The sequence below is a fragment of the Xenopus laevis genome, chromosome 4S (assembly GCF_017654675.1).
Source record: "Xenopus laevis strain J_2021 chromosome 4S, Xenopus_laevis_v10.1, whole genome shotgun sequence".
Lineage (NCBI taxonomy): Eukaryota > Metazoa > Chordata > Amphibia > Anura > Pipidae > Xenopus > Xenopus laevis.
The window spans coordinates 77732673-77758511 of NC_054378.1; the positions used below are offsets into that span (position 1 = coordinate 77732673).

Here is a 25839-nt window from a genome sequence, read left to right on the forward strand (position 1 = left end):
TTCCTGGTGCCAAAATGGGGCATCAGTACTTGACTAGTCCTTTCACGTGTATTGTCTACATTTACTGCAGCGAAACATTTACTGTTTATATGTGCCTGTGTATACACAGACAGAAGTGACATTGCATTCAGTTTGGTGTTTATCTGTCCCATGTTAGTCTGCTAATTAATGACTTCCTTTTCACACTTAGCGTGTGTACCTCCTGCATTATGCATTGCTAAGATGGGAGGCTAAAGACAAACAGGAAGAGCCAACTAGGAACGGCGCTTTGAGGAGGAAGTGGCAGTGGTGGGGGGAGGGACGAGCACAGAGGAGGCTTCTGGGAGTTCGGGGACAGGAAGAGGAGCAAGGCAGCCGGAAGGACACGATGCTCCCAGCTCTCCATCAGGCGAGTCCCCCGCCGGTTGCTAGACATGCACCGTATACGGACAGCTGAGACCCACCACCGGTGAGTTCAATAGCTTGTGGAATGGCCGCCATGTTGGGTGACGGGCCGCGGTGTAGCCGCCCGCTATAGTCATAATATGGTTGTGTGCGTAGAGACTTTTGTTCATAGAACCACTCCCTAACGATAGTATCCAGGGCCAGTGAGCAAGTCTCTGCCTCTAAGGTGAAGGCTGGAGGGCAGCTGAATTCGTGCTCTTGTTTACAGGTGGCTATGTGACTCGACACCTGCCCCACCCAAGCCAAGCTGTGTGTTAATGTCATGATGTGTAATCGACTCCTCTCTCTGTTCCTATTCTTCTTACTGGCACGATGGATGGGGGAGGGGTGTAATGTCCCGTTGTTTATGTTTTACAATACCGAACACCTCCTGAAATCTCTGTGATCGGGGTGCTGAGAGTTGTAGTTGAACAGGGTTCAGTGGAGTAACATAATGACTGCCGGTGTTCCCACAAAACTCCACTGATTTGCCAGGGGGTGGGAACAAAATCACTACCATTATTTCCTTTCAGCACGCTTTGTTGTGTTTTATTGGTGATACTGCAGTGGCCTGATGTAGAGGAAGATGGCAATGATGCAAGTAATGGTGTAAAAACATCATCTATTTTGAGCACTGCTTGGCTTTCTCTTCTACATGGAATGGCTAAACAAGGGATATGTAAATGTTTACCACGAAGAGCTTGTTTGATTGCAAAAGATGTTTATGCTTGGTGCAGTAATATAGTATCTGTTCCAGAGATGCCATCCTGCACACTTGAACCATAATGTGGACCATTTGGGCATATATATCACCTGAGGGGTGACAGGAGCTGCTGCCTGATGTCCTGTCATATTGGATGGTTCAGGATAGTTGTGTGGCTGTTCCCATGTGACTTTTAGAGTGTAAGCTCTTGCAAACAGAGGACGCCTTACCTCATTTATGTTTTGATTTAAATGCCCCACTCTGTATATAGAACTGCAGTATATGGTGGCTCTTTAAGCATTTTTGTAAAGCTACAAGTTGGACATCCCTCAGCTGCAGCATCTGCTGTCACACTATAAGGTATGTCTAATACAACTACTCCAGCATCTGTTTTTATTTCATACCTCTTGTGGCAATTTCTACTTACAGGAGGTGCTTCTGTAAATTCAATAATTCTGTTATTAATCTGTGGGTTGTGGTAATCTCTGCCCGATGCTTTGCCTATATACATATGATATGTGTGTGTGTTTGTGATGTAGGGAATCCCCACATCACAAACAACATCCCCTAAAACAAATATATATATACACATACACATATATACACAATCTTCAAAAATGGATCCGCACTCCAAACGATTCAATCAAAGTGAAATTTATTAGAACATCATTGATAAAGCCCCTAATGTGGGCCGAAACGTAACGTTGGACACGTGAGTGATGTTCTAATAAATTTCACTTTGATTGAATCGTTTGGAGTGCGGATCCATTTTTGAAGATTGTATATCATAAACTTGACCCAGCATACATACATATACATACATACATATATATATTTGTTTTAGGGGATGTTGTTTGTGATGTGGGGATTCCCTGAAGATGGCTCCAGTTTAGGAGCCGTAACGTTGGAATACAATTTTTTTTTGTTTATAGAAGACCTGTGCGTGCGGTTCATTTACTGCTTTAGATGTTTTTCGATATATATATATATATATATATATATATATATATATATATATATATATATATATATATATATATATATATATTCAAATTCTGGCACTTACAGGATTTGCACAAAAAGAGAGAAAAAATGTTATCTGATGAATCAAAATGAAGGTTTATTTGGCTAAATAAACCTTCGTTTTGATTCATCAGATAACATTTTCTTCTCTCTTTTTGTGCAAATCCTGTTAAAAAAATAAAAATAAAAAAAATAAATATACACACACACCACACACACACACACCACACACACACACACACCCCACACACCCCACACACCCCACACACCCCACACACCCCACACACCACACACACCACACACTGTAGACTGAGCATTGTGTGTACTTTTTACTGATAGATCAATTTGCCAAACAGAATCATTTAGTACAGTATTTTTTTTAATGCAAGTCAATGATGTTCCTTGTAAGCACAGCTAAGCCACCCTATGGCATTCTGCAGTAGCAATGCACAGGAATCTGTGATAAACAAATCCAATTCCCAGGCCTGTATGTACTAGTTGCTTTGACATGGAGAAGCTCACAACTATAGTCAACACCTAGATCAAGTCTATCCAACCACAGTCCTAACGGCCAAATGTGGACCCCCCCAAATATCTTTATTGTCCTTTAAGCGCTTCATTGATATATTTGAATTACATAATTGTTTTATTATAGTCTGGCCACCAGATGTGTGTAGTTTATTAACTAATAACCCAGCTATAGGGAATCACTGATCTAGGAGTTCTGTGATACCGCGTTGAACTTATGTGGCCATAGATTAAGTTTTACAACTATAAATGAGTGCAACTGGGTATTTGTTGCATTCACCAGAGAAAGAAGTCTTTTAAACTTTCATGATTGAAAGGGACTGTATGGATTTTTTTAGTGACGTCTTAACTTTTGAATGCAGTGTTAAAGTATCTCCTCTAGCTCAGATGGACACTTTCATGTGGTAACTAAATCTCCAAAATGCTTTGCAGGATTCCCCATGATTGACACTGTTCTGAGCCTGCACGGGTAAATGTTAGTTGAGACATCGTTTGATACTTGCTGATCATTGGGGAAATTCTACCCTTTCTAGGTGCATCGCCAGATATAGCTAAAGCAGCAGATACAGACAGACAAAAATTGTCAATACAGCAATACTTTCCAGTCAACCAGTAGAATATGGTGAGATGTGTGGGCTTGTCGAATTGCATTTTGCAGGAGTAACCGTTCCTTTTAAGAGTATTCAGACTGCTGACAACTTCTTTCATTTCACTGAATAACATTATGCACTGAAACTGTTTTTTTAACTGAAACTTTTTAAAGTGCTATTGTTTGTTAGAATGTACAGAAATGTAAAATCTACTGTTGGCCACAGTATTCATTCCGCACACTTAAGTTTATTGCAGCTTTTAGGGTATTGGCTGTTTCTTGTTTGCAAATGAATGCTCCATGATGTTACTGCATCTATAGGCACATTGTTGGCCTGTTTGTTGAAACAAATTTCTGTGCTAAAATGCTTTCTTGGGCATTTCCATGCTGAAATCCACCATATCTGGCATTAGCCTTAACCCTTTTGCCGAATGGATGTACCAATTAAATTCTTCCGGGTATTTTTGATCAGGGTTGTTAGGGTTAGTCTTGATGGGATGACTGTCTCAATTATCAAACCTGTTGATTCTAGATGCAAGGAGCAAGTAATAGTGTAGAGCCTCGTAAATGAATGCTAAATACTGACTGTTAATATCCTGATCTGTTTGACTAACTGTAGTACTGTTTGAAAATGCACCAACATCTTCATACAAACCTTAGCAGCCTGGAGGAAATCTGGTTGAAAAAATAGGCAAAAATCATATAAATGTAAACACTTATAATTGCTACAAATAGCATTCCTACTGAATGCTTATGTACACAGCATATACAGGTATGACACCTGTTATCCAGAATGCTCAGGACCTTGGCACTTACGGATAACGGATCTTTCTACAGTTTGGATTTTCATACCGTAAATCTACTAGAAAATTATGTAAACATTAAATAAATCCAATAACCTGGTTTTGCTTCAAATTAGGACTAATATCTTCGTTTTGATCAAGTACAAGCTACTGTTTTATTACAGAAAAAAAATCTGGATTATTTGATTATAAAAAGGTCCATGAAATATAGCCTTTCTGTAATTTGGATCTGGAAAACCGGTTTCCTGATAACGTATCCCATACCTGTATCTTTTTTTTTTTTTTTTTTTAATTTTATTTGAGAATCCTGGCGTGACCCCTTTTCCACTTGAAAACACAAATATGAGAGGGGGCGTGGTCTGGATGGCAACCTAGCAAGACGTGCGCGCTAGGTGCTCTGTACTTTCTACATCCTGAACTTTACTTTAAGCTACTCTGAAAAGCTGCAAAAGGCTCATTTTCTCTCCCCAACACGATTTGGTCTGCCCAGACGAGGATATGGGGAAAAATACCCAGAAGGTGCGCTCAGAGGCCGCTTCCAAGTTGGAACAGTTCGCGCGGCAGCAGGCCCAAGATGGCGGTGGGCCCTCGCGAAGTCCCGCGCAACAACCCTCACCAGATCAGCCATCTGACGCAGAAGCAATAGAGGTAGACCCGCAGCCAGCACCTACACCGTCTGATCTAATGACGGCTATTCTGCAATGTCAAACCACCCTGACTACCACCTTTACCTGCAAGATAGAAGAGCTGCGGGTGGATCTCTCCCTGATTAAACAGGACTTACAAAATGTCCGCGAGCGCACCGGCAGGGCCGAAAACAGAATCGGTGATTTAGAAGACCGCACTGCCTCTCTGCCAGAGGATCTGAGGCTTCTGCGCCGCCAGGTACAGGCCAACACAGACCGCCTTGATGACATGGAGAACAGGCTGCGCAGGTCTAATGTTAGAGTGGTGGGCCTGCCGGAGCGGAGCGAAGGGTCCAACCCTGAACAATTTGCGGAGGCCTGGCTCAGGGATCTCCTAGGCCCGGCTACCTTCTCGGCACACTTTGTGGTGGAAAGGGCGCACCGTGTCCCTACTAGGCCTGGCCCACCAGGAGCGCCACCACGCCCTTTCCTGATTAAGCTACTGAATTACAGGGACCGGGACGCGGCCCTTAGGGAGGCTCGCAACAGGGAATCCCTCTATTACTCGGGGGCCCGTATATCGCTGTACCCTGACTTCTCCGCCGCAGTGCAGAAAAAAAGAGGCTCCTTTATTGAAGTCAAAAGGAAGCTGAGGGATCTGGGCCTCAAATACGCAATGCTGTTCCCGGCCAAGCTGAAAGTGCTGGAGGGTGACAGATCCCTTTTCTTTGACCACCCAGCGGGTGCCCAGGAGTGGCTGGAAGCCAGGCCCGGTGGGAACCGCCCGCCTAGAGATCCGTGAGTACCTGTTTCATTATGACATGGCTGCGTTGGCCTCACTGCTGTCCTTGGTTTTCTACCCCTACTTTCCATCCGGATGTGCATAGAGTTTCCCTCTCTCACGGGGGTATCCTGCGGGGCCCATTTCCACCGCACGGGGCTGCGACACTGTCGCTGGCAGCGGATCCTGGTGCGGCTAGCCCCTTCTGCACTGTTTGCAGTGATTGGAACCTGGATCTCTGCCCTCTTGCTGCATCCACGCCGCAGGCTCTACCTAAGCTGACCCCGGGACCCAGGGATCCGTCATTCTCCTGCTTTCCGGATGGGATACTGTCCCAGTTGAACGGCCTGCTGTACGTTCCGAAGGCCTCCTAGTTTATTGCCTCCCCTTTCTAGCACACGATACAGCCGTTGCGGCCTTTTACTCTGCTTTACCCCGGCTTTTATGGAGCCTGTTATAATGAGAGCACCTAGAGGCCTTTTCTCTAGTTGTAACGCCCTTGTTCGACGAAGGACTAGAGACTGGAACTGCTTTGACCACGTTCTGAGTTGGAATTTTCTTCTGTTATGGGATACAGGTATCCCCAAGTTGGGGGGGGGATGCGGGGTGGGGGGTTAATGTGGGTGATATGTATGTATTTTTTTTTGCTTTCTCCTTTCTCTCTTCTTTCTCTTTTCTGGGAGCAGGTAATGATAGTCGTGCTTAGGTCTTCTATAGGTGAATGCTATGATGTGCACGCACCGTGGGGGCGACCTGCCCTGGGCCTGAAACCTATGGCTGTTTGCCACACTTTACATGAAGCTACGGGCCTTTGGGTAGCGGCTCCCGGATGGGGACCCCCCACCGGTGCTGGGTTACTTTATACAGTAAATTATGTCTGTGAAATTCACGGTGTTGTCCTGGAATACCCGGGGGCTAAATAATAAGATAAAGCGCTCTGTAGTGATGGGCCAGCTTCGGAAATCTGGAGCAGACATAGTACTGCTTCAAGAAACGCATCTTATAGGTCAGCGAGTGCTAGCTTTGAAACGTAACTGGGTAGCAGCTGTATATCACTCGGAATACTCTACCTACTCAAGAGGTGTGGCGGTCTTAATTAGGAAATCCCTTAATTTTGTGCTAGAACGGGTGATCACTGATCGGATGGGTAGATATGTTATTGTTAAATGCAGGCTGAATTGCCTGCTGTACATTTTAGTGACTGTTTATATCCCCCCCCCTGCAGACACTACTCTACTCAATGAAATTCTCCAAAAAGTGGCCACCCTTGGACCCTATCCTACTATTTGGGGAGGGGACTTTAATATGGTACCCGACCCTGGCCTGGATAGGCTAAAGCCAAGTGTCAATGACTCCCAGGTGTTTGGAAACTGGCTAGATTCCGCGCACTATGTAGACGTGTGGAGGTGGAAATATCCACACCTCCGACAATATACCTGCTACTCAGTTGCTACTTCTGCCCTATCTAGAATTGATCTCATTCTGACCACGTCAGACCTTCTGGCAATGGTATCGAATATTCACTTTGGCACCCGGGTATGCTCTGACCACTCCCCTGTACTGCTGACTATTGAGACTGGTGAGACCGCCCATGCCCGCACCTGGCGCCTTCCCACAAAGTGGGTCTCCAACCCTAGGGTAAAAGATAGATATGTCGCCCAGCTACAAAGTTATTGGGAGATTAATGCGCACACAGCCCCTGACCAATCAGTTTGGGACGCCTGCAAGGCACATACTCGAGGCCAGTACACCCCACTGATCTCTGCAGCCAGGAGGGAGGTTGAGGCGGACTTGTCAGTGGCTAAAGTTAAGTTAGGTGAGGCGGAACGGGCTCTAGCCGCTAGCCCCAGTGATGAAGCTAAACAGGGTATGGTAGCTGCACAACGGGATGTAGACCTGATACACATAGACAAATATTCCCAAAAAGAATTATACCGGTCAGCGGCATGGTTCAGCCAGGGAGACAAAAATGGGAAACTTCTCGCCATTCTGGCCAAAGATGACACCCCCCACTTAGCGATAGCAGGAGTTAGAGATCAATCTGGGGTTCTTCTCACTGATAAGGCCCAAGTCACTAAGAGATTTGGGGAGTACTTTCAGGGAACGTATGCTGCAGTTCCTCCTCTGCCTGACCAGTTGCTTTCGGAGTATCTGGGGAAAATAGACTTTCCATCCATCCCCATGGACATGCGGCTCTTTCTAGATTCTGATATCACGGAGGATGAGATAGGGGCAGCTGTAGCGGCCATGCCGTCCGGCCGGTGCCCAGGGCCGGATGGCCTACCAGCTGAGTGGTACAAGGCGCACGTCCAAATCCTTACCCCCCAGCTTCAGCCCATCCTGAACAACGCCTCTGAGACATGCCCACTCCCCGATACGTGCTATATGGCGCATGTCACCCTCATTCATAAGGAAGGCAAGTCCCCGGACCTTTGTGACTCTTACCGCCCCATCTCGCTCCTCAACTGTGATGTTAAGATCTTTGCTAAGGTGCTGGCCAATAGGCTTAAGAGAGTGGTGCGGGGGATAGTCCACCCAGACCAGACAGGTTTTATGCCAAACAATGCCACGGATATAAATATCAGGCGCCTTTTTAATAACCTTGATGCCCCCCATGACAACGCAGGGAGTAGGCTAGTCGTGTCCCTTGATACTGCGAAAGCATTTGACACGGTCTCTTGGGCCTATCTTTGGGAAGTCCTCCGACACTTCGGTATCGGTCCTCGTTACATCTCCTGGGTAAAGGCTTTGTACCTAAAGCCTCAGGCTAGAGTAATGGTTAATGGCAACCTCTCTGATGCCATACAGCTGGAACGGGGAACTAGGCAGGGCTGCCCCCTCTCACCCCTGCTCTTTGCACTTGCAATTGAGCCACTTGCAATACAGATTAGGGACTCCCCGACTGTAACTGGGTTGCAAATAGGCAGACTTGAGGAAAAGGTCTCCCTTTACGCAGACGACATGTTATTGTATTTGGCTAATCCTAGAGGAGCCTTCCATGCTGCCTTAGACCTCATTGATGACTTTGGGAGGTTTTCTGGCTTAAAGGTCAACCGAGAGAAGTCTGTGATTTTTCCTATAGATCCCCTCCCTGCTGAATTTGCTGCTAGCATTGGCCGCCTTAGGGTGGTACAGTCCTTTAAATATTTAGGGATCACCATAACGAAGGATTGCAGGGGTTTTGAGGAGGCCAACTTGTCCCCATTAACCAAGGCGCTGGCCGACAAAATTGATGTATGGACGCAACTACCCCTTACCCTCCCTGGCAGAGTGAACCTTTTTAAAATGGTTTTCCTCCCCAAATTCTTGTACGCCCTCCACAACTCCCCCATTACACCCAGATCCCAGTGGTTTAAATATGCGGATAGGCTTATTAGGAGACTTGTCTGGGCTGGGGATCGTCCCCGTTTAAGTTTTAAAACCCTACAAGCCCCAGTCGCTAGAGGAGGACTAGCCCTTCCCAACCTTAAGCTATATTTTCTTGCGAGCCAGTTGACATACTCGCACTGGTGGCTGGTTCCCTGTCGGGACAACACCGCTACAATCCTAGAAGCCAACATTGTGGGGTCATTGGAAGCCCTAGCACACCTCCTTTATAGGGGACCTTCTATTAGACACGCTACCACGACCCCCATGCGAACAGTACTGGCGGCTTACCAAAAAGCACTCAAACTGGCACATGGGTCTCGACCAACATGGTCCAAGTGGACACCTCTCTGGGGTAACAGCTGTCTTCCTCAGTTTCTCACTATTCCGGATGTCTCTCATTGGGCTGCATGTGGTGTCAAACATTTACAGGATGTAATTAGGGAAGGGGACTTAAAGTCATTCCAAGCTCTGAAGGAAGAATTTCATCTGCCCCAGGGTATGTATTTCAGGTACCTCCAGCTTTCCCATGCCTTTCGCTCCCAATTCCCTGAGAGGCCATTGCACATATCAGACACTGCTATAGAAAAATATTTACGTAAAGAGGGCCTAACCAAGCCTCTCTCCCATTCGTACACACTGCTAGGGTTGGCCTCCCCTGATCCACTAATTTCCGTCCTGGGTAAATGGAAAAGGGATATTCCTGAACTGTCCGATGACATGTGGGAGGACAGCCTCAGGCAGATCCCTGAGATTACTATACCTGTGAGGGATCGGTACATTCAGTTGAAGTTCCTAAACCGGGTCTATCTGACTCCCTATAGGCTGAGTAAAATGTTCCCTAATGTGTCTGATGTTTGCTTTAGATGTGGGGGTGATGTTGGATCATATATGCATGTATTTTGGTATTGTCCCACCATTCAGAAATTTTGGAAGGACATTGTGTTTTATTGCTCTGAAGCAGTAGCCATGCCCCGTGTTGTGTCCCCACTGGTTTGTCTACTTGGCATATTTGAGGACCTGGATCTGGACCGCTGCTCCAAAAGCTGCTATCTCCAACTTTTCTACTTCGCTAAGAAGGCCATTCTACTGAATTGGAAAGCTACTGCCCCTCCGTCTCTACTGTTCTGGCTGAATCTAGTTAATAGCTCCCTGTCTAACCAGAAACTGACATACCTCTCCCGAGGCTGTCCGGACAAATTTACCAATATATGGGGCTTGTGGCTGGCCTACAGAGAAAACCCGGTTAATCTGCTGAGAAATGTGAATTGTTGAACTGTGCTGTTCCTGATTGCTAGACATGTTAGCTTGACCTGCTCCCATTGCCTTCGCTCTCCTCTCTTCTCCCTTCTCTCTCTATCTTTCTCTTCTCTTTTTCTCTTCTGTTGAAAACCTGAAAATAAAAACTTTTAAAAAAAAAAAGAAAACACAAATATGAGTATTTTTGGGAATTAAAGCGATCACCCCCCCCCCCCATTTAAGTCTCAAGGAAGCAGTCATGGGCATTTTTCAGCTTGCTGGAGCATGCCATTCGAAAAGTGCTCATTTTGATGTTAGCCTAAGATCGCCTGAAACTGCATCTGGCCCTAGGCTTGTGTAGCATAGCCCAAGTATAAAGCAATGCACATTCACCACTGTTTTTCCTCTGACTATGGCACAAAAGGTGTATTGACTGCCCTCCAGTGTAGAAAAGAGGTGGTCAAAACATTGTCTCGAGGCATGGAGAAGAATAGGTCTGTTTTGTCCATAATTGTTGGAGTGCAGTGGTAGAAACTGTGTGTAGATTGGTGCTGTAAGCAGGCCCGGACTGGCAATCTGTGGGTTCTAGCAAATGGCAGAGGGGCTACTATAAGTTGCCATAGAAAGTCAGTATTAAGTGGGTTGGTGGGGGCTGATTGGACCTCTGTGTACATGAAATGACTGCCTATTTTAATTCTCAGTCCGGACCTGGCTGTAAGGATGGACTGTTGCCAGGGATCACAATAGTTCAGTGCTAGTAGAAGCATCTGCAGTGGAGTGCTCCTTCATTCACTTCCTATATAGTGTATATATCTATCTAAGTGTGGGGGGCTGTTTGCTTTGTGTGTTTCTGGTTTTTAGCCAAATCATTTTGCATATGTCACAATATTTAGTCCTGATCAATCCTTTTAACTGCTGCAGGCAGAAAAAACAGAGGTCAAACAACCAACTCTGCCTTGCAACTCTGCTATAGTAATCTGTGGAAAACGCAATGCCTAAAGCTAGAGCAACACTAGGTGCTTATTTACCTGCAGGGAAACACAGGCTGAGAATCCACTCCTGTGCTGCTGTTGTTTTGGTTGATGTGCCTACACCTGGAAGCATTGTCTGTGCTCGGACACAGGCAGATGTAGTGGATAACGACTATAAAATGCAAACTCAATTTTTTTTGGCTGTGCCAGACTGCGCTGTGCAGTCGGAAACAATTTTAGGTGCAGAGAGTTTCAATGAAGGAGAATATGGCAGAAGCAATTCTGTTTCTAAGAACAATACTTCAGTCAATTTCTGATTGTATTTAACAGCTATTCTACAGCTATACACAAGGTTCAATTAATATAAAAGCTATTTTTAGGTTTTCCAATTGTTTTTGGTTTATGTTTTAACTTTGATTTTTTTAGAATTTCCACAGGATGTTATTTTATATTTTTTAGCTTTGGCAGTGAAAGCATGCCTTATATGTCATTAGATTAACCTTTTACTCAACATGGAAAATTCATTAGAAACAGTAGCATCAAAAAATAATAGCATTTTAAAGGGATCCTGTCATCAGAAAACATGTTTTTTTCAAAACGCATCAGTTAATAGTGCTACTCCAGCAGACTTCTGCACTGAAATCCATTTCTCAAAAGAGCAAACAGATTTTTTTATATTCAATTTTGAAAGCTGACATGGGGCTAGACATTTTGTCAATTTCCCAGATGCCCCTGGTCATGTTGAGTCAAGTCGACTCCAAAGCCCTGGTGCCAGAGCGGAGACCATGCTTCTATGTACAGGCAGAGCAAGAAACAGGCGATACTGGGGCTGAGGCCCCAAGCTGAGATCCCCTTTCATGTGGTCCCAGCCTAAGGCTTATCTGAGCACTTCTAACTGTTTATATAGCACTGACATATTTACAGTGTCTTACAGATCAGGAGGGACAATATTAGCTGCCAACTAAACTGTTTTTGGTGTACTTTGAGAAGTGGTTACAGATATACAGTAGGTTTTGTCTACTACTATCTTCTGCCTGATGTTTTTAGCCTCTATGACAATAGCCTAATGGTGGCCATAGACGCACAGATAACATCGTAGAAAACGAATTTTCATCCGATATTCGTTGCGTGTATGGTGGAAAAAGAGCCGACCGATATCTGCAGAAGACTTGGATATCGGTCGGCTCATCGATCGGGCTGGACGGAAAATTTTGATTGGGTGCCTTTGAAGGGACCCAAACATCGGGCATTGTTAGTGCTGAATCGTCAGATACAGGTAGAATTCTATTGTTTCTTCCCGTATATCTACCTGTATATCTGACGATTCAGCTCTACACGTGTGTATTGAAATGAACGATCTTTCTTGGAAAGATCTTTTCCAAGAAAGATCGTAATTGTTACGTCTATGGCCACCTTAAGGCCTTCCAGAAGCCTCTGTAACAATAGCCTAAAGTCTGCCACACTCAAGCCTACAATATAGTACATAACTCTTTCATATTATTACTGGAACAGTAATCAAAATAAGTAGAAAGATGTGGATAATCTGTGTGCCCTCTCATCTGCTCTTCATCCTTTTGACTCATAGACCGTTGTATAGACAACCTTATTGGATCTTACCACAAGCTTCCAAATTACCACATGTGCATGAGCAGTTTCACCTCACTTATGCGAGGCATGCATGCAAAGTGACTGTTAGTGCTGGGTCAAATGATTAGCCTTGCCACTGTTACTGAAACATTATTATCTTTATGGGTTGTAAGAACAGCACAAGAAAATATGTTGCTTTCCATGTTATAGCAGCTGTGTAGAGTGTACCACATAGCACAAATGCCGCCCTATTTAAATAATTTGCTCAGTTGTAGAGGATGGTGTTAATAAAGAATTGGTGCTTCATGTGCAGGCCCAGTGAATAAGCAGTGTTTTTCCCCTTTTTTGAATATCGTGTTAGTGAATCAGAGGATTGGCAGCCCATTAGCCAGCCATGACACACAGCAAGAAAACTGGGACATTTATGGGGAATTGTCAACTCTGTCTCTCAGCCCTTACATTCCATTAAGACATGTCTAGACAGGGCTCAAGTGTACATTTCACTAGTAAGTTAAAATAATAATGGGTAAGAAAATCACATTTGAGTCTTTCAAAATGTTTTTACAATGTTTTTCAAAAGAGCAAACGGATTTCTTTATATTTAATTTTGAAATCTGACATGGGGCTAGACTTGTCATTTTTCCAGGTGCCCCCAGTCATGTGACTTGTGCTCTGAATTCCAGTCACGCTTTACTGCTTCACTGCAAGTTGGAGTGACATCACCTCCCCTCCCTTCTCCCCCCAGCAGCCCATCAGCAGAACAATGGGAAGGTAACCAGATAACAGCTCCCTGATAGATATAAGAACAGCACTCAATAGTTAAAATCCATGTCCCACTGCGACTCTTTCAGTTACATTGAGTAGGAGAAACAGCCTGCCTGAAAGCAGTTCCATCCCGAAGTGCTGGCTCTTTCTGAAAGAAAAAGACCATGCCAAATGACCTGACATGGCTGCCTACACACCAATATCACAACTAAAAAAAAAAAAAACACTTGTTTGGAATGAAATTTTACACGGTAAAGTGAATTATTTGCAATGTAAACAGTGTAATTTAGAATAAAACACCATAAAAATCATGACCAAATCCCTTTAAAGTTACAATGAAGGAGATATTTTAAGATAGTCCTTCTAGGTTTCCTGTGAACAAACTTAAACAAAATGATTCTAACACCTCAAAAAGGGGATCCTTTATGAACACCGTGTTCTCAGCAGTCTTTAACCTAGTGAATTTTTTTCCGATGCAGTCCCACAAAAAAAGGTTTTGTTGCTGATTTAACTCCACACTATCTGCTGTGAGTCAGGCTCCTTGTTTGGTTGCTTTAACAAATCTATTCCAAGCTTCCTAGTAGTCTTTCATGATTTTTGTGATCTGCTGCAAGTCGTCATTTCTAACACTGTATCCTATGTAAATTTTAGACTTGGTGGTATGATTGCATTTTGTCTCCTGTAATAATGAAAAATAATGTGATTTGCTATCTATATCATAAATGGCAACTTTCTTTTGTATGGTACCTATGAGTCGTTATGGCTCAAACCTTTATGCTGGCATATTATTATGCAGTAATAGCAACTGTGTGTCGTAACCAGGAGTTTCCTTTTGCTTTTCAGAAAAGTAGTCCGTGGCTGTATCCTGCATCTTCACACCACATAGACACATTTTCCAAAATGCTTCTTTGAGAAATATGATAAATGATGCATTTAAATTAAAACTACTTCTTAAACTATAGCTAGAAACCTTTGTTAAAGGATTATGGAATTTGTAATGGTATGTTATCACCCAAATGCCGCACTTCATACTTCAACTGAGGTATTCTATGCAAAGTCACAAATCACAGGTGCGCAAAAGAAGATGAGCTAAACAGATTTAATTTAACTTTTAGTATGATATAGAGAGTGATATGCCGAGACAGTTTGCAGTTGGTTTTCATTTTTCTATTATGTGTGTTTTTTGTTCAACAGCTCTTCAGTTTGCAATTTCAGCAATCTGTTTGCTTGGGTCCAAATGCATTGATTTGAACAATAAACTGAAATGTAAATAGGACAGGGCCTGAATAGAAGGATGTCTATTAAAAAGTAGCCATACAAAGCATTTTTAGATGGGGTCAGTGTCCCCCATTTGAAAGCTAAAAAGAGCAGAAGAAGATAATTTAAAAACTATTAAAAAATGTTAAGCCCAAATGAAAAGTTGCTTATAATTAGCCATTATATAATAAACTAAAAGTTAACTTAAAGGTAAGCCACCCCGTTAATGCTAGTGATTTTATGTATGTTTTGTTATATTTTGTACTTTTAAAACTTTAAATCGAATACTTTGGATGATAGAAAAACCTTACTCAAATTATGTAATTTAATAATTTGTCTGAAGATTAACTGAGCAGTTTGTTACAATCATAAGGGCAGTAGTGCAAATATTTTAATTGCAGAGTTCTAACCTGGGAAAGCTAGATACATTAAAATCCTTTGTTCAATCAAATATTCTATAAGAACCTATAAAAGAATATATAGAACCTCATATTTACTTAACTGGAAACTGTGTATTTATCACAGCCCGCTTCGTTTCTTCCTGCATTTTAGTTTTCTGGAATTTGTGTACAATCTAGATTTTTTTGCGGTCTACTGTAGTTTTTTTTAAATTTGCTTTTTTAACCATTTTCAGTTACACTTTGCTACATTACTTGATACATTTATCAACATATCAGAGGAATATCGACAACCAATGTATCATTTGTAATAGTTGACTGTAATAAAGGAGTATGCTTAGTAGGGAACAAATATATTAAGTAATTTATTAGAGTATACAGAACTGCATCTACTAAGGTTAAGGGGAGATTTAGTCGCCTGGCAACTAATCGCCTCTTCTGCGGGGCGACAATCTCCCCGAACTGCCTTCTTCCTGCCTTCCGCCTGCTTGAATGAGAAAATGCCAGCTCAATGCACTCACAGCGCATTGATTTCCGAAATCGTCTGAAGTTTCCTCACAAGGAAACTTTAGGCGATTTCGTAAGTTGAAGCGCCGCAAGTGCATTATACTGCCGGCATAGAGGCGGGGCAGACACTTACTTTCACTTTCCATTTGGCACTTCCTAGATTTCGCTGCTCTCCCCACATTCCCCCATTCTCTTTACCATTTAATTTTGTAGCCAGGGCATGGGGATGGACATTGGGTCCCCGTTCTGGTGCATAAACAAGATTCTGAGATGATGCAAGGCTTTCCTTAAAAACAGTGTCCACAAAATGGCTGCTGCCTGCTTGCTATCATTTTGAATTCCCAGACTGAAGGAAACAAGATTCAAATAATTTATATAGTGTAATTAAAGTTCATTTTGCTTGACTAATGTGATAAAATAGGATTTTGAATAATTTATTTGGGTGACGGGTCCCCTTTAAGAATTCAACCAATCCAGAAACCTTACCAAGGTGCACCAATATCTAGTCCGTTTTAATGGCTGTTGATAAAGTTAAATCCTTGTCTCTTTTTGAGTGCATTGTTTTGATTGGTGCACTTGTTTTTAAATATTTGAGGCATGGATCTGTAAAGCCTATGATTAAGTGTTCATGACACGAAATGTGTAAGGCTGTGGACACAAAAAACTTTCTTCACTTTGAATTATTTGCCTAGTGGAAGTTTGCCTTCATTGAGTGCTTGCTCCAAAAAGATTTTTCGCTTTGTCTGCTCCCCGTGCTCCTCCTGGTGGTGAGTTATAACGTAATACTCGGAGACCCTAATATCTCAGATTTATTATCAATTAAAAATTCTGCCAGAAACCTTATCTTTGAGTTCTCTATTGTGGCTTTATGCTAATAAATACATTTAGGATGTAGATAAATTCTACAAACCAAATAATGGGCATGCAGATATCATAGGTGTCAAATTTAATGGCACGTCACACACATAAGTAGATGAATTGCCCAAAGCAAGTAAAATGCAATTCTGCACATGTATCTGGTTGCAGGGATATGTCACCATGGGCTAGGTACCATGGAATGCACCCTATTTGGACACTGTATTAATAAATTTCCCTTTCACAATTTTCATTTTAGTTATCCCCCCCAGCACTGACCTGAATCATAGGGCCCAGTTCAGCTTTGTTGTTATACTGTAGACCAGAATAGGATATATTATGGCAAACAATGAATGGTGTAGATTGCATCTTTTTAAGTACAGTGCATGTGTTTTAAGTAAGGGGTTAACAGAACTGTTGCTGAAACCAGTAGCCCCCCCCCACACACGGTTTGTTAGTTTATTAAATATCAATATCAAGCTTCTGCTTGAACTTGCTGTGCCTTTAAAGGAGGTGTAACCTGCGTGAGGCATCAGAAGAATGAGGAAGAACTGTTTGTAAGGAATACAATTAGTACATAGGTGGCAGCTCTTTATTTCTTTTTTTTTTTTTTTAAAGGATCAGTAACATCCAAACACTTTTTTTAAAAAAAAAATTTGTTAGTATACATAAAAAAAAAACACCAAGACAAATTAAACTTTAAAATTGCAAAGTCTTTAATAAGAAATAACTTACCAAAACTCCACTTCCGCTCCTTTTCAGGAGTTGGCGAGTGACTGCGGATCGGGCGTTTGGTGTTCCTTGTGCACCGGCAGCAGCACCACTCACTCCGGGTTGCCATCACATCAGCTGCCTGGCGGGGTCACTTGCGTGCTTTCCTGTCCTATGGATAATGCCCCCACTGAGAAACAGTCCGTACATTGCGTTCCCCCTTACACGCTCCATACTGCCAGTGCTGCTGCTGCTTGCGGGACACCAGGCAGCTGATGTGATGGCACCCCGGAGGGGTGCTGCTGCCGGTGCACAAGGAAACCAAACTCCAATCCGCAGTCACTCGACAACTCCGCCTCCTCTCAATGCCATTCATTGCACAACATGGTCACATCTACAGGGGAGCAGCCGCAGCACCATGACCTGGAGCTCCGGACTTGTCCAAGTTATTCTGCCTTCACTTCTTGCTTCACAAGCTGTCCATAGCCAGTGAGGAGCAATCCAGCGCCGCAAGATGGATGGTCGCCATGTCGCCTTTTCTGAAGAGAGCAGAAGTGGAGTTTTGGTAAGTTATTTCTTAAAAAAGACTTTGCAATTTTAAAGTTTAATTTGTCTTGGTGGTTTTTTTTTTTTTAATTTTTTTTTTGATGTTCTGTTCCTTTAACCATTTTGAACCATCAGATTGATGGAAGAACACAAAATAGGTAAGTGGCCACTGATGTTTCTAATAAGAGAGCAAGAAAATGTTATATCTGTCCATAGCTGATAGGGATTGTATGCAGTTTGCTGAGTTGGGTGTGGGAGCTTGTGTAACATCTTACAGGAAAAGCTGAGGTTTTGAGAAGAACACAAATTTGTATGTCAAATTGCAGTGTCAGTAATACAATCCCTGGTAGTTCTGTATGTTTTGTTTTTTGGTTGTTTGCAACTGTGTAGTGATGCAGCCAAGAAGATTCTTGGCAAAGCCAGGCTTACATGAACAAATGGGGCTATTATGAAAGTAGTGCAGTGAATGATTTGACTAATGGGATATAAACAAATATGACCTGTTTATAAAAAAAATGCTACTTTGTGTGCTGTCAAAGTACTGTAACAGAACAGAAATGTTAAATAACACTCTGGATTATTAAAAACAGTTTTTTTTGTTTTTTTTTGTCTTCAAACATACAAAACAACCTTACAACTGCAATATCCAAATATTTCCCAGCTAGTATTGTGTACTCTCCAATGATGTGCACAAAGCACCCCTGCTTCCTGCATCCAACACCAACTGCAGCTATTCCTGTCAACACTGCAAATATCCATTCTGCCTTTACCTTTTAAATCTTTGCTTTCTCCTCCAAAAAATAACTGCCCCCTCAGTGCTCTGACACGGTTTATTCTGCTGGGCCTCAGCTGCTATACCAGTGCATCTTGTTGGGAAGCATACTGGGGAAAGAACAGAAGCATCACACTGCCAGGCAATTCCATTTGCATGTTGGGAATCTGCACTGCAAGTTCTATGATAGTGGCTCCTAAATTGTGCTGCTGGCCCACTGAAAGGTGCCTAGTGCAGGGGAAGAGAAGGCCCATGCTGAAGGCCAGGGTGAGATTTCAGCATTGGACAGAGGGGAAAGGAATGCTAATTATATCATACCTACCAACATTTTGGAAATAGAAAGAGGGACAAAAAGATTAGCAATTTGTTTTTTTACCATGCCCATGTTTGTGGCCACCCCCCCCCCCACTTACTATGTTCATTTTACAAAATTTGGCAGGTTATGAAAGTTTGAACACATTTTTGAGATTTTTATGTGTTATTACAGTTTTGCTAATGAAGGTGAATTGCCCTTAAAGCATGGGGACCTGCTTATCTTAAATTGTTACAAATGTTCTTAGCTTATCTTAAATTGTTGCAAAAGTAATCTAAGTGCACCTGCCACATATTCTGGGCTCTGCCAAAAGCCAATTAAATGAGAAGCTTTGTATTTTTTTGGCTCTTGAGTGCAAGAGATCAAAGAGAAAGTCAGGATATTTCAGTAACAATCCAGGATTTTGGATTGAGCTATCAAAATTGGCACTGTCCCGCAAAATAACAGGACAGTTGGGAGTTATGTTTAAATGGGTCTGGGACAGGTAGGAATTGGAATGCTGTAGTTAGTAACACACAGCTTGTGGTTAGCTACATGGTTATACAAGAATCTGGCCTGTTCAGTTTGCATGCCTCATCTGAGGTACACTGACTTGCTTCAGTACACCCTACCTGTATATCCAACCAACTTTTGTTTCTCAAGAGTTGTAGAAATTTCAGATTATTGTAGAATACAGTACTATTTGCAAATCTATTTTAGTGCATCATGATATTGAATCTATTGTATTGAATCTATATGTGACAAATTTCAGTTGCTTTCCTTATCCACATCTGCAATATTTTTTTGTGAATATACTTTAAAAGTAAAGCTGTTTTAAAAGAGTAAAGTGGAGGCCTAGTTTACTATTTAAAAACATGGTTAGGGCAAGCATCTGTTTGAACTTTAATGGGGGGGTTGATTTATAAACTGTGGGCAAACTTGCTCTTGGGCTATAACCCATGGCAACCAATCAGATTATTATTTTCAGTGACCAACCTGCAGATGGCTATAAAAAGATAATCACTGGTTTCTATGGGTTACAGCGTCTTAATGTGTTTGCCACGCACCAGCAACTGCAGTGGATGCAGAGATTTCAGACAAAACAGAGCTTGGTAAATATTCTGATCAGTATACTTGCCTTAAACTGCTTTAAAACACAGTGGCTGCCCTTTAGCCAATAAGGGTAATCCCATGAAAATTGAAACATTAGGAGCAAGAATAGGTTTTCCTCCAAGAATTCCTTCTGCATGCAAATAAAAAGAGAGGGTCTCTTTAACCGGAATTACTCACAAAAAAAGCATTTTGGGTAATCTTCCATTACACTTCACATGGTTAAATGTATAGTGTTGTAAACGATACAGACTATTGGCATCTGATGTGTAGGATTGGGGCAATACCCAAACTGAGCAGACAGTTTATTTTTTATTTATAGTGAGGAAGACCCCTTTTTAATCAGCTGTTGGAAGGCTTCTGTATAGAAGACCATTTTAAGGCTAGTGTTGCTTATCTTGAACTACATTTTTCAGGCAGTCCGATTTGGCAACCCCCTGTCACTTCACAAAAAGGGTGGGTTTTTTGGATCAGTATGGATTGGGTTGCTCTGTTCTGTGACACCTACCGTATTTTTATTCATTACAGTACCACTTCAAAATGGTTTTGACCAATATTTAGATTGAGCTATAATAGAAAGTTTTGTGCTTCCGAAATACGGGCACATTCCTGTAAAAACTTGAATATTTCTCTGTGTCTCAGATGAAACTGCCTTGTGTGTTTCTTTGCCAGACAGGCAAATCTACAGCCAATTTAATGGAGATAAAATCTTCCCAGGAGCTGTGGTGTGTTTTGGGGGACTTTTCAGAGTTCTGCTTTTTATAGACATTTTGTCTTAGCTGACACCTTTTTATTGTCTCGTATCATTAGGTATTTGCTTATTGAAAGTTGTGTGTGTGTGTGTGTGTATATATATATATATATATATATATGAGTCAACTACAAGAGGTCCTCTGCACTCAACCCATTATCAATATATTTAAGACAGAGACATTTTGTGCATACTGCTACTAAAAAATGCCTTACCCTTTAAACAACACAGGGATTGTTTGTCCATATATTGCAATATATTTAAGCTGGCCAACTACGTCAAAGTCATCCCATATCTGGCCAGTCCTACGCTTAATTTTCATCTGATTCATTAAGAATTCAATTGCTTAATTATACATTTTACAAAGGGACTACGTTTTACCTACAACTTACTAGCAGCTTTCAAAGTAAAACTCCCAAACTTGGCTGCCCTTTTATTAGACATCAGTGGGATCACCTGACTATAGCTGGGAAGGGTGGGAGCTACAACATGGAGCTGGTCACTGCTCCTGTATAACTATAACAAACAAGGGAAAGTTGTGCTCACCACTATTTTTTAAAACCATTAGGCGGGGGTACAATGAGGCTGTGACCACAAAATACATATAGTCAACTACAAGAGGTCCTCTGCACTCAACCCATTATCAATATATTTAAGACAGCGACATTTTGTGCATACTGCTACTAAAAAATGCCTTACCCTTTAAACAACACAGGGATTGTTTGTCCATATATTGCAATATAATTAAGCTGGCCAACTACGTCAAAGTCAGACAGACATGGCATTTTCAATATGACAATCGTTTAGCACTTTTTATCGAAGTACAGGCAGGTTAAAATGGTAGTGTGAAATGTATATAATATGTATGTAATTGGTAAGAGACATAGCTGAGATTAATTGGTGTGAAATAATCTAATGTAAAAAATGCTAATCATCCAGTTCTCTAGTCAACTGGTGTACTGCTGTGGTATATTTCTTCTTTATCTATAATACCTCCATTTTTACCTAGGTCATCAGAGCATTTTTATTACATTCAGTCTGTACCATTAGCAACAGGGGATTCACTCTTTTTGTATAATCTGAAATGCAGTTAATGTTTAGAATTGCATTTTATACTATTCTAGTACCCCAGACTACATACAGTAGGAAACTGATGATTGATATTAGTTACTGGGCCTGGACAAAACTTGCTACACCAATTGTTTAATCTTATAAAATGTCAAATGCACCTCATATCGAACCCTAATTGCTTAGCATTATTTGATTCAAAGCAGTTAACTTCTATTTGCTTAGTAAACATAACTTGGACCATGTGCTGCTTCATCACTGCTTTCTATATTTATAACCCACTAAATGTCATTAGTGTTCTTAACTATCTATGAGCTGACCTTTACATCCCACAGGGTAGCTTGTCAGAAAGCAATGGGGATGCCTGTTTGTGCGTGTGTGTGTGTGTGTGTTTATTTTAATGGTGGGGAAAACACTTCCTCAAGTGAGTCAGTAATGCACGTGAGCTTTTTTGTTTTTCTGCTTAACCTTTCCGTGTTTGAGAATGAGTCACTCTCCTTGTCACACTAGCTAGGCACCTAATGTAATGCAAGTAGGAAAGTGCTTGTTATGTTATGCTGTACATATATATTGAATATGTGTTTGTCACTCCTTTACAAAAGTAACTATCGCAAAAAATAAAAAATGTATATGTTTCAACATTCTGAAATAAGAAACTTTCTAAATACAATCAAATACATATTCTGCATCATTTCTGAAATAATCAAGTATATGTTCACTATCTCTCTCTCGACAGCATCTTTCTCTTCGTTCTGTCTACTGCAGCAGTTGGGTGGCAGATAATCATTGACAGTTACAGACAATATATCTTCTAGGGGAGGCTTCCTTTCCTAGCAGATGAATTCGAGCTCACTCAAATAAATGATTCCAGTACAAACAAAATCTAACAAAATAACTGCCTTTTGCACAAATTCTGCATGTAGAGATACATGATGTCTGGTGATTTTAATAGTGAGCTCTAATACATCTTCAAGCCAAAAGGAGCACTCCTATAAGATATATTGGCTCTATCTGTCAATGATTATCTGACACCCAGCTCCTGAAAGAAGACAAAATGAAGAGAAACAGATGCGGAGAGAGGAATAGTGAACATAAACTTTTATTTCAGAAGCAATACAGAATATTTAATTGATTGTTCTTAGAAAGTTTCTTATTTCAGAATGCTGAAGCTTATATTAAATTTTCATTTTTGGTATAGTTCCCCTTTAAAGTGAACTTTTCCATTTAGCAGTGAATATATAATAAATTAATCCTTAAAAACTAGCCGAGTCATTCCTTTAACTGTACTTCTGTGTAATTAGGTTTTTTTTTTCTCTCTCTCATTAGGTCATCTCTTCCGCTATGTGCTGATTGTCTGTATTTACAGAAGATATATAAGAAAGACAAACTTTATTTTGGAAAGGTTTATTGATTCCAGTGGAATCTGTGCTTAAGTTTCCCTTCGCTTTGCGAGCCCTTATATTTTAGAAGGACGCCATGCCTGTACAAGCGCCGCAATGGACCGACTTTCTGTCCTGCCCTATTTGCACCCAAACTTTTGACGAAACAATCCGGAAGCCCATCAGTCTAGGCTGTGGACACACAGTTTGCAAGATGTGCCTGAACAAGCTTCACCGCAAGGCTTGTCCATTCGATCAGACCACCATCAACACAGATATTGAGCTTCTTCCTGTCAACTCTGCTCTCCTGCAGCTGGTGGGAGCTCAGGTGCGACTTTGTTCTTTTTGTTTGTTCTTTTTGTTCTTAAGTAAAAACTAAAGACAAAATTATAATTATGTCATAAGGGAAATGTCACATGGGGTTGTATCAGGCCCTTTATGCACTGTGTTTTTAAATAGCCCAAAAACATGGTGTTCTTCTTTAAAGTGGACCTGACACCCAGACACACAAATCTATATAATTAAAGTTTTTTTCAAATTAAACCTTTTTTTTTTTTTTTAAAGCATTCATAGCGTTCATATGCTGGACAGTCACCCCTAGTTCATTTTTAGTGTGCTCTGGGAATTGTCAAACAGCAGTAAGCCAGGTAACATCTGCCATAGAATGAGGATGCAATTAGTATGATTATTAATTGAAATAAGCAGAATTAACTGGTTTCTCTGCCAGTAATTTAACAATAGGGTGCCCCTTAAGATGTAGATCTTTCAAAGCTGATTATCTCTGTTGTATTGAAAACTTTTCAAGTAACTAAGTAGCAGTCAGATATAAAGTATTTTAGAGTAGGTTAAGACCATCTACTTGAGCCACTTGTAGCTGACTGCTTTTTTGTTCAAAATTACTAAAATAGCAGATTACAATAAAATCCATTTATTTATCAAGCATGTTATTTATCAAGCAGTGGGAGCAAATCTATAATGAATTTCAGAGTTTGTGATCATTACAGAATTTAATGTAAAATGTCTATTTTTGCAGGACTAAAATTCATCTAAATCATAGGTGTCCAGAGCTTTAGTCACATAACAAAGGGACCAGAATGGGTGTAGCTAGACAGCTGAACATAGCATGTTTTGTGAATGTCCTCAATCAAAAATTTATAAAGAGCCTTAGAAATCAGATGTTGGGCACTATTATAGGCATCTTGAAATCTATAGGGCCATGTAGCCCTTGGCCTTTCTGTGTAGGGCTGCCACCTTTTGACTTAGACCGCCTGGTTTTCAGAAGGGCTGTCTGGATGAAAACTGCCTGTCTGGATTTCAAAAAATTGGTCTTTAGTGAATGATGGGGTAAGCAGCCAGTCACAGATTATGTAGTCCTGCCCTCCGCACAAGACCACACATGAAACATGATTGCTCTGCCCCAGTGACAACCGCTCTATCTAATGCCTGGACTTCCTTGAAATCAAAGGTATCAACCCTAATTCTGTTTTTTCCCATTTTGTTGCTGTTTAGAAAAAGGCATTTCCTGTTTCGGCAGGATAATAGCCCTATGCACAAAGTAAGGTCCATACATAAATGATTTGCAGAGATTTTGTGGAAGCACTGCACAGTGCCATGAATTCAAACTCTGTGGGATCATGGCTGAACACCCAACTTAAGTGCCAAGCCTCATATGCATTAACAGAATTAAACCCCACCAAGTGATGCCTTCCCAGAATAGTAGAGGGCAAAGGTTGTTCTAGCAGGAAACATGGGCTGTCTTCACGCTGATATTTTTAGGACAGGCAGGTGTTTACATACAATTGGCCATAGTATAGAACAGGGGTCCCCAACCTTTTTTTTACCCGTGAGCCACATTCAAAAATAAAGAGTTGAGGAGCACCACAGGCATGCAAAAACTTCCTGGGGTGCCAAATAAGGACTATAATTGGCTATTTGATGGCCCCTATGGGGACTGGCAGCCTACAGGAGGCTCTGTTTGGCAGTACATCTGTTTTTTTATGCAACCAAAACTTGTCTCCTAAACTGGAATTCAAAAATAAGTACCTCCTTTGATGTCACTAGGAGCAACATCCAAGGGGTTGGTGAGCAACATGTTGCTCGCGAGCTACTGGTTGGGGATCACTGGTATAGAAGGACCATGATGGAGTTTACAGTGTAAGGTCCTAATCATGGACTGATTGATATCTAACATTTCAAAACTCAGGGTAATGCCGGGTTAGGTACAAAGGGTAAAAACAAAACAAAAACGCATTTATATTTTATGAAAAAAAGACTTAACTTTTTTTTTTTATACAGGCCCTATTTTTTGGCTTATGCTGAATGTAGGTGTGTACCCCTCTAAGTCTGATTGCACATAGTATGCTTTGTACTGTCTTTAAATCACTGATATGTTTTTGATTTGTAGGTGCCTGAGCAACAACAGATCACCCTCTGTGGAGGATGTGGAGCAGAGGACACCAAACATTATGAGGAAGCTAGGAAGTGTGTAGAAGAGTTAGCTCTGTATTTAAAGCCCCTTAGCACTGCAAGAGGTATGTGGGTTTCATTTGATTGTTGCTCTTAGCTGAGATGGTAAAACAATATATATATCTCTATATAAATATAGTCACTAGATACTGGCACTCACCATATCACGACCACTTGTCAGGTGCTTTCCCAAACCGAATCAATAACCAAAACTTGAAGCACTCCTGGACATGAAATAGTGGATTTATTGAAACTTCACATGATCCCCCTGCTCATAGTAATACTGACTCATTCTTATGGATTTTATAGAAGTGTCAGTGTCT

At 41.6% G+C, this 25839-nt stretch overlaps 1 protein-coding gene across 4 annotated transcripts in view; it reads left to right on the top strand.

The window, feature by feature from the left end:
• Positions 1-232: 232 nt before the first annotated feature.
• Positions 233-25839, top strand: part of rc3h1.S (ring finger and CCCH-type domains 1 S homeolog) — a 50909-nt gene continuing 25302 nt past the window's right edge. For 2 of the 4 annotated variants that reach the window (XM_018260932.2, XM_018260935.2), the window contains exons 1-3: positions 234-448; positions 22998-23378; positions 25455-25581. In XM_018260932.2, coding sequence (XP_018116421.1) covers positions 23148-23378; positions 25455-25581 — 358 coding nt within the window. In that variant the 5' untranslated portion in view covers positions 234-448; positions 22998-23147. Of the gene's footprint in view, positions 449-17532; positions 17698-22997; positions 23379-25454; positions 25582-25839 lie in introns of all 4 variants that reach the window. The other 2 variants (XM_018260934.2, XM_018260936.2) reach the window with 2 other exon arrangements.